The 17200-nt window shown below is 41.6% G+C and overlaps 1 protein-coding gene across 1 annotated transcript in view; it reads right to left on the bottom strand.

Annotated features, from left to right (window-relative positions):
- LOC125928480 (S-adenosyl-L-methionine-dependent tRNA 4-demethylwyosine synthase TYW1) overlaps positions 1-17200 on the bottom strand; it is a 212648-nt gene that overhangs the window by 179944 nt on the left and 15504 nt on the right. Inside the window, exon 7 of the mRNA XM_049639186.1 lies at positions 14819-14941. Within this exon, the coding sequence (XP_049495143.1) occupies positions 14819-14941 (123 nt within the window). The remainder of the gene's footprint in view (positions 1-14818; positions 14942-17200) is intronic.

The following is a 17200-nucleotide window of genomic DNA, read 5'->3' as shown; positions in this document are numbered from 1 at the left end:
GACAGAGAGCAAGCAGAGGAGGGGCAGCGAGAGAGGGAGACACAGAATCTGAAGCAGGCTCCAGGCTCTGAGCTGTCAGCACAGACCCTGACGTGGGGCTGGAACCCACGAACCATGAGATCATGACCTGAGCTGAAGTCGGATGCTTAACCGACTGAGCCACCCAGGCGCCTCAGCCTTCTTCCTCTATTTTTAAATCTTACTCTATGTACATATATTTTAAAGTTATCTGAATGTCTTTTTGTAAGATGGTAGAATGCTAATCAATAATTTCAGGGCAACACACAAAGTCTGTGCTATACTACATTTGCCAGATCTTAGTAAGAGCTGCAGAAATTCAAAATAACTCACCTTGGCAGTGGCCCCACCACCAAGCCCTAGACTACCTTCAGTGCCTGTCCATTTGCAGTGCCCCGCCCCTAGAGAATCAGTAGTGAGAACACCTCACAGATCCCCGGATGTCTGAAATCTGCATCCAACTAATACAGACGGGAGGATGGTCATTGTTTGAAGCTGGACAACAGGTGACAGGGATTCACTAGATCATTCTACTTTTGTGAATGTTCAAAGTTCTCTAAACAAAAAATGTAAAACAGATTTAAAATTTTTTAAAAAGAAACAGGTAAACCAATGAAATTTGGAGTTAACGTCTCTACCTTCTCTGTTACGTCAGGGATTTACTCCGAAATTGGAAGTCAGTGAAAAACTACTTTAGAGACTCAGAGGTATCATGATGAGAAACATAAATCCAGTTAGTTCTATCTGTCCTAAAGTCAGCATTCCTCATTACTAAATATAATCAAAATGCAAAGCTAATGAACAATTTTGCTTCTGTTAATATAGTTTTCAGCTATACATTTCCACACAGAACTGAAAAAATTTACAAACATCAACAAATTATTCTCATCTATCATAAAAGTGATCAGTTTATTCCTAGGCATTTTCTTTAAAAAATTTTAAAGTTTCAGTTGTTCTTTTAAAATATTTAAAAACAAAAGTATCCTTTGGCTTTTTTTTTTAAGTCTATTTCAGACCTAAAAAGATGTCAACTTAAAAAGGAAGTCTGTGGTAGAGCAAGATGAACTGACCTTGAACTTGACAGCGTTTAAATGTCTCTGAGGTAATTCCACAGCAAGTTACTAGAACTCCCTACTAATCATGCAAGAATTGCTCTCAAAAGCCTGTCACCACAAAACATCACCAAGCATGTATGCTTATCCCAAAGGCCACATAAATCCAAAACTGGACCCACCCGTGACACTGGCCTCTGACCAGTGTGCTCAGAGTTCCAGAGACACCCTCTTGTGGTTATAAACACACACACACACATACACACACACACACACACACACACACACACACAAACACAAAAAAACTAATTCTGACTCCTATGAAATGAACACTCTTAAAGAACGGTCATGGACCATCCTCCATGTCCCATCACTAGAGAAATTATCCATCATAAAATATGAGGGTAACTACTCCATTTCAACCATTTAAGATACAAAATTTATATAGGAAAGAGCTCAGAGGCCACAATGAGAGATCCTGAGCATTCAGGACAAACATTTACCATTCTGTCTCTATGGCAGTTTAGTCCCATCTTCCATATGCAGCAGTAACTCCATTTCCAAAAAGAAATACGATGGCTCATAACATTCCCGAAGGAAGTGCAAAGCGCCAAATTCTAATCTTGTAGGTGCAGACACTGTTCACTGTTCGCCCAGAATACAACATATATAGCTGCTCTATGGCTGTAATAGAAACTAATGAAGATCCCACAACTAGTCAACCTTGATTCCTCCCTCTCCTGTGTGCCCCATTTGACAACGAGTAACCAAGTTTTAAAGGTTTAATTCCCACAGACTGGCTCACTCCATCCTCAATGCCATTGCTTCTGCACACCAGCCTTGGTTTCTCCTAAGGACAGGACAACTGCAAGAGCCAAACTAAATGGTCTCCCTGTCTCCACCTTGTAATTTCATCCCTCCCCAACTCCCAAACCCGTCGCGTCTGCCCTGAAAGAAAACGAACGTCCTCTCCAAGCTGCTGCTTCCCAACATGCAAAACGGAAAGCCAATGACAAGCTACATTCCTAGGCACTTTGGAAAATGACTATAAATAAGTGAAAAGTCCTTTATACATAAACAGGACTACATTAATCTTACATAATCACAGGAGCAAAAAGTGGTACCAATTTTCTTTAAAAAAAAAAAAAAAAAAGATATCGTACAATGTTACCTAATTCATTTTCATACCATTGTCCCAGAAACCACAGTACCATCCCAATTATCACCTGGGAAACAGGACACAGCAGAAAAAGTCATCTGTTAAAGACTTTAAGGTAAAATTCCACCTAGCCGGGTAAGTGCCAAACAGGTGTTTTGCCACAAACAAGCGTTTCATTACCAAAGCACACAGACATTTCTGCTGGGAAAAAGTCCTTCTGATTGTTTCAATCTGTTTATTTCATTGATCCATCAGGTGATTCCCTTCCTTATCAAGTCATGCAGAAAACAGAATCCCCAAGCTCTCTCGAGAAGCCATCTTCCTATACAGTCAGCCCTTCTAAGCCTGGAGCTTTGCTGGCAAACGGTTGGGCATTCAGTAAATCGTGGCCGAATAATGAATGCCTCCAAACTACCAGACAGATATTCCTAGCTCTAGAAAAGCAGATCTCCCTTCTTTCGGTAACTGATTTCGGATCTGGCAACTTTCAATGTTAAAAACTCTCCTTCGGGGGCTCCTGGATGGCTCAGTCGGTTAAGCGTCTGACTTCGGCTCAGGTCATGATCCTCGCGGTCAGTGAGTTCGAGCCCCACATCAGGCTCTGTGCTGCCAGCTCGGAGCCCGGAGCCTGCTTCAGATTCTGCGTCTCCCTCTCTCTCTCTGCTCCTCCCCCGCTCACGCTCTGTCTCTCAAAAATGAATAAACAAAAAAAAAATTTTTTTTTAAAACTCTCCTTCAGGTATTGAAGCTAAAACTGCTGCAATTTAACCCCGCATCTGCAGGTTCCATTTCTTTAAGAAAGAAACCCCCTATATGCCACTTACTTGTCATAGCTCAGTTTTTAAATGACAAATTTTCAACAGGACTCGAAGTTTTTCTGTTTACTAGGTTTTAAGAAAGCTTTCTGAACTCTCTGAAAAGCAGTTTGACCAGATGTGTCAAGAGCTTTCAAATGGTTTTCCTCTGACCCAGTGATTCTATTTTGGATAACCTGACTTAAAGAAATAATTCCAGAACTCATCCTAAGTGCCTCTGGCTGCACAGACCATGGGTGAAACAGGCTGGTTTAAAGGCAGTGGGTGTCTTGGGGTTGAAGGAATGTGTCGCCTTGTGTTTCTGGGTGAATCAAATACCCAAAGCCTTAAAAATAATAAAGAAAGAAGAACAACTTCATATTATTCTACTGCAGTACTATGCGACTTTATAATAAGAACTGGACACAATGAGATGCTTTCGTAAACTGAAATGCTTCTCTGGTGAGTAATTACCAAGCATTCACCATTTATTTCCAAAACTAATGATACGGATATCACTGTTTGTCTGCTTAACCGGAACATGCTGTGGGGAGTATTTAGCAACATTTATTTACTGCAGAAAAAAAAAGGAACATTCTGCTCTACATTTACAAATCACAATCACGAAAAAAACAAAAAACAACCTAAGACTGTCAGGCTCTTGCTGACTCCTTGTGCTCTACCCACTCTTCAGATTCTCTTCTAAAAACCGTTTCTCCCCTGGGGGCTGAAACAAAGAGATGGGAGTCTAGGCTTGGTCCCACCACCTACGAGCCTGTCAGCCATCTAACTTCGGACAAATTGCTTTATTTCTCTAAACCTACTTCCTACCCTGTAAATTGGTAAAGTGGACGCAATAATAGTATGGATATCAAGGTCAATGTGAGGATTGAATGAGACAATCCAATGTGTACTTTGACTTCTCCTAATACTCTGAATCTGTACTGAACTACCCTCTTGCCCTATACCCCAACCCATCCACTATATTCAATCAAATCACATTGCTTCCCAATGCCTTCAGGTTGAAGTTCACACCCCCCTGACAGAATGAAAAGGCCTCCAGTACGCTGCCCCTGCCTTCCTTCTCTAGTTCATTCTCCGCACATCCCCGCCCCTACCTGAAACCACAGACACACCAAACCGTTCCCCAAACACGCCACTCGCCCTAGCACCCCAGCCCTCTGCATCCGTATCTGTCCTCCTAACCTTCCCACGTTTCACACGTTAGCTCCCTTGTTCTTCGACATCGCTCCCACCCCTCAAGTTCTCTTCAGCCCTAGACTCATCATCTTGGATCTTGCTACAGAGTGAGGGAGGTAGAATACCATGGTGGTACACCAGTTGGACCAAACCTATCCTATTTGAAGATATCTGCTTATACAGTAATAGCTCATAGTTACCAAGTACACACTACGTGGCAGGCAATGAAATAAAGCGTGCCAGTGAATGAACTTAGTTAATCTTCATAACAACTTCATAAGAGGTTACTTTTATGATCTCCCACTTTAGAGACGAGAAAACAAAAGCAGAGAGTAAAATAATTTGCCCAAGACGCACAGGCTGAGACAGCAGGACTCCACAAAACTCAGTGAGTATTACTCAAAAAGAGGTTACATAATAGGAATACACTGGCCCAACCCTAGAGCCAATTGCTAACCAGTAGTAGTGCCTCCTCTAGAGTAGCAATTCGGGCAATTTAGTGCAATGCCTGGCAACGACTGGGCAGAAAGCAACTCAGGAATATGTATGAATGGACCCTAAAAGGCCAAATAAATGCATGGGAAAAAACAAAAAAACAAAAAACCAACAACCAGGCAGTGGTTTAGTGTATTCTGTCCAATACAGAATGAAAACACAAGCCATACTTGGAAACTCTGCCATAAGCTAACAATAAAGAAGAACAAAAACTGGTGGCTTTATTTTCATGTCACACTGAAGGTGGAAAAGTATTTCTTTTTGCCCCAAATCTAATGACTTTATGAGAAACTGTTTATGAGAAATCTAAAATGTCATAAACCAACTGCTGAAGTTCATAAAGTCCAAAATCATTTCATTTAAAAAATAATTTACACAGATGTTCAAAATTCTCATTTGTTCTTTCTCTCCAGCGCCCTCTAATGGACAGAGATGAAAAGCAAAGTGAAAATGAACCCACAAATTATTCTAAACTCTTACCATACACTTGAAATTTGCTGAAATTAAATCTGAAGTGTTCTCAATACACACACACACACACGCACACACACACACACACGCACACACACGCGAGGTAACTGTGAGGTGATGGATTTCTTAACTTGATTGTGGTAATCTTTTCACAATGGACACACATATCATCACATTACACGCCTTAAAAAAATCAGTGTACAACCCTAACATATTTGTCAATCATGCCTCAATAAAGTTGGAGAAACAATTATTGCAAACTCTTCATTCACTGCAAACAAAGCTTTAAATATCTTCTCTTAACCTTCTGTAAAAACCCAGAAATCTGTCTAAATCAGGTATCTCGTACACTGAAATCTATCCTGTTTTAAGACCGTTTCGCCACTAAAAAATTACTCAGATTCTTAATTTAAGAGTCATAAAATTATACGTTTGCTTTGATCCAGTATATCAATTTGGGGACAATATAACCTAAGAAATATTGACACATCTTTCAAAGTAAAAAGGTCTCGGGGTCCTTGCGTGGCTTAGTCAGCTGAGTGTCCAACTCTGGCTCAGGTTGTGATCTCGCAGTTCTTGAGTTCAAGCCCCACATCAGACTCTCTGCTGTCAGCGCAGAGCCCGCTTCGGATCCTCTGTCCCCCTCTCTTTCTGCACCTCCCCCACTCACGTTCTCTCTCAAAATAAACAAACATTAAAAAAAAAAAAAAAAAAACAGTAAAAAGGTCTCAGACCTGTGCTAATTTTACCAGCAGAAAAACCTGACACAGACTAAATGGCCAGCTCTAGGAAAATGTATAAACCAGTTTAAAATATCTAAGCAAACTAACTTCTCACTTTGACATCTGTTGGGCTTTTAGAGGTGATGACACACTGTCATGTGCATGTTCGCATCTGACTCACACCTGTGAGGAAGGCAGAGGGCACGGCCCCTGTTCCCCAGACAAGGGGATTAAGACTAGGGAGGGTTAAGCTATGCCCACAGGTCACTGAGCTACACACTGGCTGGGCCAAGCCCTGAACCCACACTCCACGCACTTGTCATTCTTAACAGCTGCTCTGCCAGGGGCTTCTCAAATACAGAAGCTACTAAAAATGACAGACACAATCCACACGTGGAAGTATTCAGAAACAAGGAACAAAAGATGCAACAACAGAAAAGATGGACAGCAATTTTAAATTGAGAAATAATTTTGGATATATTGGCTTAGAGTTTTACACCCAACCAAGAATTTTTTGGTTATGAGCTTTATAAAAGTAGCCAAACCAAATGCATACAGGACAGCGTGCAGGGAAAAATTTGGCCTTGCCGGAAGGGAAATCTGGCCATTGTCCCCAGTTCCTGGAAAGTAACGGGGAATCCCTTGGAATTTCCCGAGTGACAGCAGCGTCCATTATTCACGGTGGGCCCCTCAGACCGCAGCTGACTACAAGTGGGGGGAAGGTGCTGGAGACTGAGTTCAACCACATGGGCAGTCAAGTCCCAATAAAAACTGGACACCGAAGCTCAGGTAAGCCCCCCGGGTTGGCAACGCTTGATGTGTATTACTGCACGTTGATGCTGAGAGGACAACACATCCTGAGGAGGACAAAGGAACGCCTCTTGAATCTATTCTATGCGCCTCTGCCTTTGGCTGATTTTCTGTACCCCTTCCCAACAAAGAACCACATCCATGAGGGTAACAGCTTTGGGGGAGTTCTGTGAGTCTTTCCAGCAAATTATCAAACCTGAGGGTGGTTTTTAGGAGCCCCCTCCCCCGAAATTTGCAATTGGGTGTCAGAAGTGAAAGCAATCTTGGGGACTATGCCCTCAGACCTTGTAGTTTATCTAATACCAGGGAGGAAGAAAGAGATTGTTCACAGGATAACATGTTCAACCTCGCTCAAAATGAAAGAAATACAAATTAAAATCAGGTCATTATTTCTCACCTTTCTGGCTGGCAAGATTTAAAAGACTAATAACACCTGAGGGTTGGCAAAGGTACAGAGAAATAGGCTATCTCATCTCTCTCCTATGAGAAGAAATAAAAATGTTTTCAATTTTGTATAGGGCAATTTGGAAACATCTATTAATACTATAAAATCCCGGGGTGCCTGGGTGGTTCAGCTGGTTAAGCGTCCAACTCTTGATCTCAGCTCAGGTCTTGATCTCAGGGTCATAAGTTCAAGCCCCACGTTGGGTTCTGGACTGAGCATACAGCTTACTTTAAAAAAATAAAAATAAAAAAATAGGCACCTGGCTGGCTCAGTTGGTGGAACATGCGACTCTTGATCTCGGGGCTGTAAGTTCAAGCCCCACACTGGGTGTAGAGATTACTTAAAAATGTGTGTGTGTGTGTGTGTGTGTGTGTGTGTGTGTGTGTATAGATGTAGATATAAAATCCCCTTTGATCCAGAAATTTCAATTTTATGAACTTATTCTTGAGATAAATTTATGCCAGCCACAAAAAATATAAGAGCAAGAGTGTTCAAACACCTAAATGTTAATCATCAAGAGCCAAATACATCATGGGACATAGTCCTAGACCACTATGTAAACATTAAAATGAACCAGGTGAATCTGTATGACAGCACTGGAAAGCTGTCATGTTAGATGAAAACAAGCAGTCTGTAGACTTGGGAGAACAAAATGATCCCATCTGTGTAGCCAGAAAAACAAAGTTAGACCAAAATGCAGGTGTGTTTGTAAGAGCAGTAAAACACCCGGGCAAATACTGCCAAACTAGAAAGTCTGGTTTCCTGTGAAAAGTAGATTTAGGAGAACAAGGACAGGGAACTGCATTCTTTGAATCTTTTAAACATATACAAAGAGGGTATGAAATTAAGTGAAACTTCAAAGGGAGGTTCAGATCAAGTTATGTATTTTCAAAGGTAATAGCTAAGAACCAGAAACTCTAAAAACACCTCCCTCGCATCGAGGATGTGAAAAGGATAGAGGACATAGAGGTAAGGACAAAGGATTTTTGAAAATTTCTTTGGAGAATGTTGGTAAGGTATTTTGAGATCCCACCTCAAATGGAGAGAGGCTGGAGAGCAGGTGCCTTGTCATATCTCAAGCCCCCGAGGCTCCACCGGGGCCCCTCAAAAGAAGCTGCTTGTATCCCCCGCACTCAGAGGGCATCATTGACTGGTGTAGGACTCCTGCCCAGTGAATCCAGACACCAAAGGACTGACTAGTTTCCCCAGCAAGTGAGCACTGCTGCTGGGTAGGAATCAGCCTGTCCTCCCAGAATAAAGAACTCAGGAGTGTTCCCGTGGGAAGGGACAAGAGTACAGGTGGCGGTGACCTTAGATGCTGACCAACTGGGCAACCAGAGAGGAAAACAGAAGACAGACCTCAAAGAGAGGAAGCCAGAGGCACAGGGCTCAAGAGGAAGGAGTGAGCCACGACCAGCAGCACACTTCTTGGGGTACACTTGCTCAGTGCAAGGAACCAGGCAGGAGACACCATGGACAGTGTCTCCACAGACGCAATGAGAGTGCCGGATGGAGGAAGAGTCAACTTTAAACTGGACGAGGGGAGAGAGCACAGTCACCTTACACCACATAAGAACTTCCTACTTCTCTCTCTCCTACTCCCCATCCATTCTCCAGACCCTAAGCAGATCCAAAACAGCAGCTAGCAAATAGGCCAGAAAGTAGACAAGAGGGGAGGAGTTTCACCTTTGAATTAAATTGACTTAGTTTCTTTAGTATTACTTACTACCTATTACCTAGGCTTGGGCATTCTACTGTCAATTTATTAAGACTTTGTGTCTTAGGGGCACCTGGGTGGCTCAGTGGGTTAAGCAGCCAACTCTTGGTTTCAGCTCAGGTCATGACCTCACAGTTCATGAGTTCAAGTCCCACATTGGGCTCTATGCTAACAGTGGGGAGCCCGCTTGGAATTCTCTCTCTCTCTTTCTCTCTCTCTCTCCCTCTGCCTCTCTCTCTCTCTCTTTCAGAATAAATAAATAACCTTAAAAAAAATAAAAAGAAGAAAAAAACTTTGTGTCTTAAAGTACCTGTAACACTTTATTACCAAAAATGACCAGAAAAGTCATGAAATCTGCCAGTTCTCCCTCCTGTGCAGGTTGAAAGGGACAGTAAAACTCAAAACAAAGCAGCTTCTATAATAACTTCCCAAAATTAATCCCTGTTTGTAACACTACTTTTAACAGATTTTTCTGGGGGTACCTGGGTGGCTCAGTCACTTAAGCGTCCAACTTCGGCTCAGGTCATGATCTAATGGCTTGTTGAGTTCAAGCCCCACATCGGGCTCTGTGCTAACAGCTCAGAGCCTGCAGCCTGCTTCGGATTCTGTCTCTCCCTCTCTCTGCCCCTCCCCTCCGCCCATGCGCACACTCTCTCTCTCAAATATAATAAAACATTTTTTAAATTAGCCGATTTTTAAAAAAAGGTTTTTCTGAAAAAAACAAAAAGATTTTTCTGTGAGATTTTTAAATGAGGTTGTAAAAACTACCTGAAAATATCACAAAGATTTTTATAATAGAGATTCAGGTGCATATGAAACAAAGTTAAAATAAACATTCCAAATGCTAATAGTAATTTTTCTGGTGAGACAGAATTATTGATAGATTTTGGCCCTTTGTTTTCTAAATTTTTATTTTTTAGGTATGTTAATTTGTAATGAAAAATTTTTAACTAGGCAAAATTAAACAAACATTAAATTTTTTTCTTTATATTACTATTTGTTATAGCATGGGACCACCCTGAGTAAAATTAGAGGGTCATCATGTTTTATGCAAGAAATAAGTTCTTAAGACCTTATATAATTCAAAACTGACCCTATCAAAAAATGGGAGATATTCTCATATGGCTATATCATAAATAGTTTATACTTCAGTTGATACTAGATTTTTTTGTTTTATTTTGGGAGCATGGAGAGAAAGTAGTTCCTTCCATACTTCCTATTTCGAATCCTCAGAAAAGCGAAAAAAGTACAATGAAGACCCCTAGTCCCTTCACCTAGATTCACCACTTTTGTTGATCATTACCTGTCTACCCTTCCATGCACACATACACATCTATAAAATACACGTGAATGTATGTGCAGAAAGAAAATGTTGCTGAACTACTTGCATGTGGTAGACACCATAACACTTCACTCTTAAACACTACAGAATTCATCTCCTAAAAAATGACAGAACTGCACAACTACAAACCGTTATTACAAGGGAAATTAACGAAAATCCAATATTATCTAATAAAAAATCCATTTCAAGTATCCTCAAATGTCCAGACAATGACCTTTGCTCTTTGATTCAAGATCAAAGGTTACACAATGCATTTAGTTATGTTTCATTAGCGTTTTTAAACCTTGGACCCGTCCTCACCCCAGGTTTTGTTACTGTTAATGTCTATGACATTGACTCTTTTTAAAGAGTCTGGACTGTCCCACTTTTTGGATTTGTCTGATTGTTTCCCCATAATTAGACTCAGGCTAAAAATTTTTGACACAAAATTACATAGATGATGTTGCATACATCTTACTACCCATCATGTCAGGAGGGACACGAGGTCATTTTAATACAAATGATGAAGCTAAATTTGACTTTTTCGGTACAGGCGAAAATCACCTGAACACTCCATTTGTAAAGGTATATTTTATCCTTTGTAATTAGCAAATCATCTGTAGGTATTTTTCCCCCAGTGATGTATTTATTTTTGGCATGTCTAAGTGGGTTAGTTTCTGGGATGATATTTTGAGAATACGTGCATATATGGCCCCCAAAGGCATTTCATGCAATCCTTGCTTAAATTAATTATCACCCTGGGGATAGAAAACAAATGATTAATTCTATCATACCCTCTGTATTTCTTATCTAGAAACCTTCTATAAAGACTTTCTCTTGTACCTCCCTTTTGTTGAGCAGCAAAAGGATTGATTTTTTTTATTTGATGTAATACAATCCATTGCATATAATACGATACATATTATCATTATGTTCATTTTTGATGTTCAAATTGTCCCAAATTTGGCCTGTGGGAAACTCTTCAAGCTGGTTCCTATGTCCCTTTGATGTGTCTCCATCAGTCTTTGATGATCCACTTGCCCAACAAGACATCCCAGGCCCATCTGTTATGCTCCCTTCCTCAGCCCTGGAATCAGTCATTTCTCCAAGCCCTGATTCCTTTCAATGAAGTAGGATATTGAGAAAACAAGAACTGAGTGCTCACCATGTTTGTTTCTAGGTCTGTGGCCTAACAAAGAGTACATCTGTTCTTTGTCCCCAGTTCCTGGCACAGAGCTTCAAAAAACCTTGGCATTTTCTAAGTGCCAGAAGGGTCATTGTTATGCAAATGAGGTGGCTGAGGGAGTAGGCCTAGATAGCTTTAGCATGGGGCTGGTCAACTGGAAAGACCAACTCTGGGCCAGCTGGATCTCCAGGGAAAGAAACAGGGAAGGAGGTCAGCTGGAGAATCAGATGGCCAATAATCTAATCAATCATGCCTACACAATGAAACCCCAATAAACATTCTGGATGCTAACTAACCAGCTTCCTAGTTAGCGGACACGTGGATATGGTGGGAAGGGAGGATGTGCCTGGGTTTCACGTGGAGAGGGCGCGGAAACTCTTGAGTCTCTCCCCCACCTCCCTACTCTCGGAACTCCTCCTGTTGTCTTTTCCACTTGGTTGTTTCTAACTCGTATCCATTAAAACTGTAAGCATAGTGCTTTCGGTGAGTTCTGGGTCATTCTAGCAAATTACCGAAACTGAGGGCAATCACGGGACCCCAAAATTATAACCAGTTGATGGGAAGGGCAGGCGGCCCCTACTTAGAGCCGCCATCTGAAATGGAGGCAGTCCTGTGCAAGACTATGCCCTAAATCTGCAGAGTCTGATGCTAACTCCAGGTAGCTACTGTCAGAATTGAACAGAACCGGGTGTTTAGTGGTCAGAACGTGAAAGGTTCTTTCTGTAACCACAGCTCCAAAATACCGTTTATACACACATAGCACTCAAATTATAAATTTGCAAATCTGCCATGACAATAAACTATTCTTTTAGAAAAAATCTTATGTTCAGATCAACCTCCAAATGAAATCCAACACCACATGAAAATCTCATTAATACACATGGATCCACCTTATTATTTCTCACAGATGCACAAGGTCTGTAGTGTGTGGATATATCCTGCTTTTTTCAACCAGTCTCTGGCAGCTGTTTGCTGTATATACTTGTGGCATAACCTTGGGCATCTGCTGTTTTGTATTTGTGAAGATGAATCTTCAAGGCAAATTCACACAACCAGGCCTGCTGGACGATGGGCAAACGCATGTGAATCAAAAGCCCCTCCATACAGGTTACACCGTTCCGGACTCCCCTCAGCAAGGTGTGAGCACCTGTGTTCCCAGAGCCTCACCAGCTATGGATGCTGTACAGTTTTTGAACTTTTGTGATTTTGGTAGGTGAGAAATGTCACGTCAGAGTAGTTTTAATGTGCCTGTCTTTAATTCTGAGTGAATGTGAGCATTTTTTCATATGCTTAAAGTCTATTTGTAGAGCTTTTTCTGAGACTCGCCTATTCAGGTGTTTGGCCAATTTTTTTCTATTAGGTTTTAGGTCTTTTTTCTTTTGATTTTTAAGAGCGCTCTGTATAATAAAAAAATTAACCCCTTCTTTATTATAGAAGAGGCAAATATTTCCTTTTTAATTTTTTTGAAGTTTATTTATGTTTGAGAGAGAGAAAAATAGAGCACACAGCAAGCAGCAGAGGGGCAGGCAGAGAGAGAGAGAGAGAGAGAGAGAGAGAGAGAGAGAGAGAGAGAATTCCAAGCAGGCTCCATGCTCAGCACGGAGCCCAATGCAGAGCTGACCCCAGGACTGCAAGGTCATGACCTGAGCCAATATCAAAGAGTCAGACGCTTAACCGATTGAGCCACCCAGGCGCCCCATACTTTCCCTTTCTATCATTTGTCTTTTGATATGCTTATAACCATGCAAATCTTTTTAAAACTCATTGGTAAATTCAGTCTTTTCTTGCTTCTAGATTTTGAATCATACAGAAAACTCTTCTCTAAGTTATAAAATAATGCATCTGGTTCTATTACTTATAAATTTTTTTCAACAAGTTCTCTAACCCAATTGGAGTCTATGGTGACCTATGAGATGCACAGAGCCAAGTTTAAATGTTCACAGGTAGCTATCTGCTTGTCGTGCCATACCCCTGCCAGGGAAAAGAGATGCCACTTTTATTATATATGAAATCCCCATATATTCCTGGATCTACTCCTGCTATTTTACTCTGCTGCATCAATCTGTCTCAACAGGAGCCAAAACACAGCTTTAATTACAGATGCCTTGTAGTAAGTGTTAATATCTGGTAGGGCCAGTCTTTCTCATTACCATACCAAGGAGTTCCTAACTATTCTTGCATGTTTATTTTTCCACATGAATCAACCAGGCTAGCTCTAGGGGAAAAACGTTATTGAAACTTTTAATGGGATTTCATCAAATTTATGTATTAATTTAAAGAGAAGTGACATCTTTAGAACAGTGAGTGAGTCACCACATCTAAAAACAAGAGATATCTCTGCTCGGGAATTTTTTCAGTTTCCATCACACAGATTTAGGATATTTCTTTCTAAATTTATTTTTATGTACTTCTTTATCTTTTATATAGCCGTTATAAATGGGGTCTTCTCTTCCACTATGGCTTCTAACTGGTTATTGTTTAGAAAGATAAAGGCTATTGGCTTTTTACCTTATTATATCCTGCTACCTTACTGATTTCTTTCATTTGAGTTTGTGTCAATTTTATCATTGATTTTCTTGGATTTTTCCGTAGTTTTACTTCATTTGTTTCTAAAACTTAGGCACTGGGCACATTCCCAGTGTAGGATATTCTCATTTCCCAAAACTGACACATGAATGGAGTCTATACACTCTTATGCTATTGTGTATACTACTCCCATTTCACATCATTGGAATCTGCGTAGACTCCTACTACACCGCACATTCTCACATTCATCTTGTCTGCGGCAATGACAACCCAGACTAATGTTTCCTAGATTCCTAGGGCCTCCACCTACACTGATCTCAACACCTCCAGGCCAAGGTGCTGTCCGTAAGCTCAAGAGCCCTCACTCTACGTGAGGCGGAAGCACGTGAAAAAAGTTCCACTTGGGGGACGCCTGGGGGGCTCAGTCGGTTAAGTGTCCGACTTCGGCCCAGTTCGCGATCTCGCGGTTCGTGAGTTCGAGCCCCACGTCAGGCTCTGTGCTGACAGCTCAGAGCCTGGAGCCTGCTTCGGATTCTGTGTCTCTCTGCCTCTCTCTCTCTCAAAAATAAATAAATATTTTTAAAAAAAGAGAGAGAGAGAGAGAGAGAGAGAGAGAGAGAGAGTTCTACTTGGAATCTCAGCACGAGTCCATCTTCATGCTGTTCACCCTGTCTCCTCAGTCACAACATTGAAGTCCCTCTAACCATCTACCCTTCCCTCAATTTCTGCCCTAAAATCTGCCTATCCTACTACAAGCTCATTTTCACAGGGCTTAGAGGGAAGATTTTCACAAAGTTCATGTAAAAATGGCAAAGAAGTAGAAAACTCTCAAGACGGGAGGCAAATGTTAGATGTTAGCTAACGGCGGGATCCAGGTGCACTCTCGCCCAAAGTTACGGTACCTTTTCTTTCTTCACACAATTCATAATTTTGCCGAGGTCCTCAACATCAACGACAGAATTTAGATTCTGGTGGTCCTCAGTACCAGACTCTTCCTCACTGGTGCTCTCAAAGGGCTCTTCCTCCTGGAACATCAATGTTTCAGAAATACATTGTTCAAAGTAGCGAGCCTCCCAGACTGTGAGTTCATGGGACAGATCTGAGATATTTTAGGCTACGGGTTCGGCAAGTATGGCCCGCAAGCCAAATGCAGCCAGCCTCAGGCCAAATCTAAAGGCAGCCATCACTTACACATTATCTATAGCTATGTTCTTAATACAGTGACCGGACTGACAGTTGCAACAGAAACCATGTGGCCCACAAACATGGAAATATTTATTAGCTGGCCCTTCACAGAAAAGTTTCCTGACCTCTCTTTTAGACAGAACCAACCAGGCTTAGTGAAGAACTAAAGGCAGGAATGAGGAAAAGGAAGGAATTAAGCATGACTCTTAAGTTTCTTTTTTAAGTAATTGAGACGGTGGTGCTGTTTACTGAGATGAGAAAGATTTGGGGAGAAATAGACCAGAAGAGTGGAAATGAAAAGCTCCATTTTGAATTTGTAAAGTATGAGATGCCTCAGACTTCCAAGCAGAGATTTTAAAGAGGGTGCACATAAGAGAACAAAATTCAAGGCAGACCTCAGGGACAAAAATATAAACTTAGGAATAACTAGCATTCAGACAGTACTTAACTGCCATGAAACTGGGTAAGATCATCCAGGAAGAAAGTATCAACAAAGGAAAGAACTTCACACCAAGCCCTGAATCGTTCCAACACGCAGAGGTTAGGTAAGGGAAGAAGATCCCAGGGGAAAAAGGAAGAAAACCACGAGAATGGTATTGTGAAAGTCAAGAGAAGAGTGATTCGAAGAAGGAGTCGCGGTATCAAACCCTACGAAGAGGCCAAGCAAATGAAGGCAGAGAAATACCCACGGGGCTTGACAACATGATGTCCTCGGACCTAGAAAGGAGCAGCCACCGTGGGGCAGAGCGCCAAAGCGGAGTGGGCGAGCGTGAACTGGGACTTCTGCTCCCAGCTACAGGGTGTGAAAGACACTGAACACCCTTCCTGTGGAAAATAACCAACACTGAGTAACAGAATATTTTAGTAGCACAATTTCAAGCGTATCACTGAGTCGACAAACATACGAGGAATTAAAAGTGGACAAGCATCAACTGAAAAGGGAATCCTAGGAGGTAAGCGAGTGATGGAGTGGAGGGTATCTGCTGAACTCCGGAGAACCTATTCTGACAGGACCAGGGAAGAGGAAAGTCGAGGAAACAATACTAGGAGGAGAGTCTAACACAGAAGACCAAAGTCAAAGCTGGGACCCCACAAGGCTCCATCTCTCATGTACATGTAAACTAGAAATAAACATTCCATGCAAGAGGAGAAAGCAGAAAACATAGGCAGAGAGTTTGGGGGCAGGAGGAGGGGGGAGGCAAGAGCTAAGAATAGATACAGGGATTTTATTCAAAAATTCTAAAGTTTCTGGGAGGGGTAAAGAAGGAGAATTTTATAATAAAAACGCAGAACCAAATTAAACCAAAATTCCCAAAAGCAATACTCTAACTAGAAGACAACAGATCACTGTGTTCAATTTGGGGGCAGGGCAGGGGGGGAATGACTCCCAGCTAGAACTCTATACTCAGTGAAGCATCAATCAACTATGAAGGCAAAATAAAGACATGTAGATATAAACATTCTGAAAATCTACTTCTGAAACAACCTTTCTCAGAGAACTATTAGAGAACGTGCTCCAAAAACAAGAGTTAACTAAGAAATTAGAAGATAAAGGAGATACCAGAATCAGGAAATCCAACCCAGGAAACCAGTGACAGGAAGGCTGTGCATCACAGCAGACAGAAGACACAGGACTCCACCCACACCAAGGTTGGGACTGCAGCCACGCCAAAGTGGAGGAATAAGGACTCGTGTGAGAGGCCTCCAAGAAATCAACAAAAACTACAGAACACTAAGAAATAATTTTCAGTTCCAATAGAACTTTAGAATGAATCAGTGATAATTACAGAGAAATCAAAAATGATGTAGCCATTACCTAAGGGAAATTAATGTGTAAGAGTGAAAATGTGGGGCACCTGGGTGGGTCAGTAGTAGGTTAAGCCTCTGACGACGGCTCAGGTCATGATCTCATGGCTCATTAGTTCGAGCCCCACGTCAGACTCTGTGCTGACAGCTCAGAGCTTGGAGCCTGCTTTGGATTCTGTGTCTCCCTCTCTCTCTGCCCCTCCCCTGCTCACACTCTGACTCCCTCTGACTCTCTGACTCTCTCTCTCTCTCAGAAGAAAACGTTAAAAAGTTTTTTTTTTTTTAGGGGCGCC

This window comes from Panthera uncia, chromosome E3, assembly GCF_023721935.1.
Source record: "Panthera uncia isolate 11264 chromosome E3, Puncia_PCG_1.0, whole genome shotgun sequence".
NCBI lineage: Eukaryota > Metazoa > Chordata > Mammalia > Carnivora > Felidae > Panthera > Panthera uncia.
Note: the sequence above shows the minus strand (reverse complement) of the source record. Positions and strands in the feature narration are given on the sequence as shown.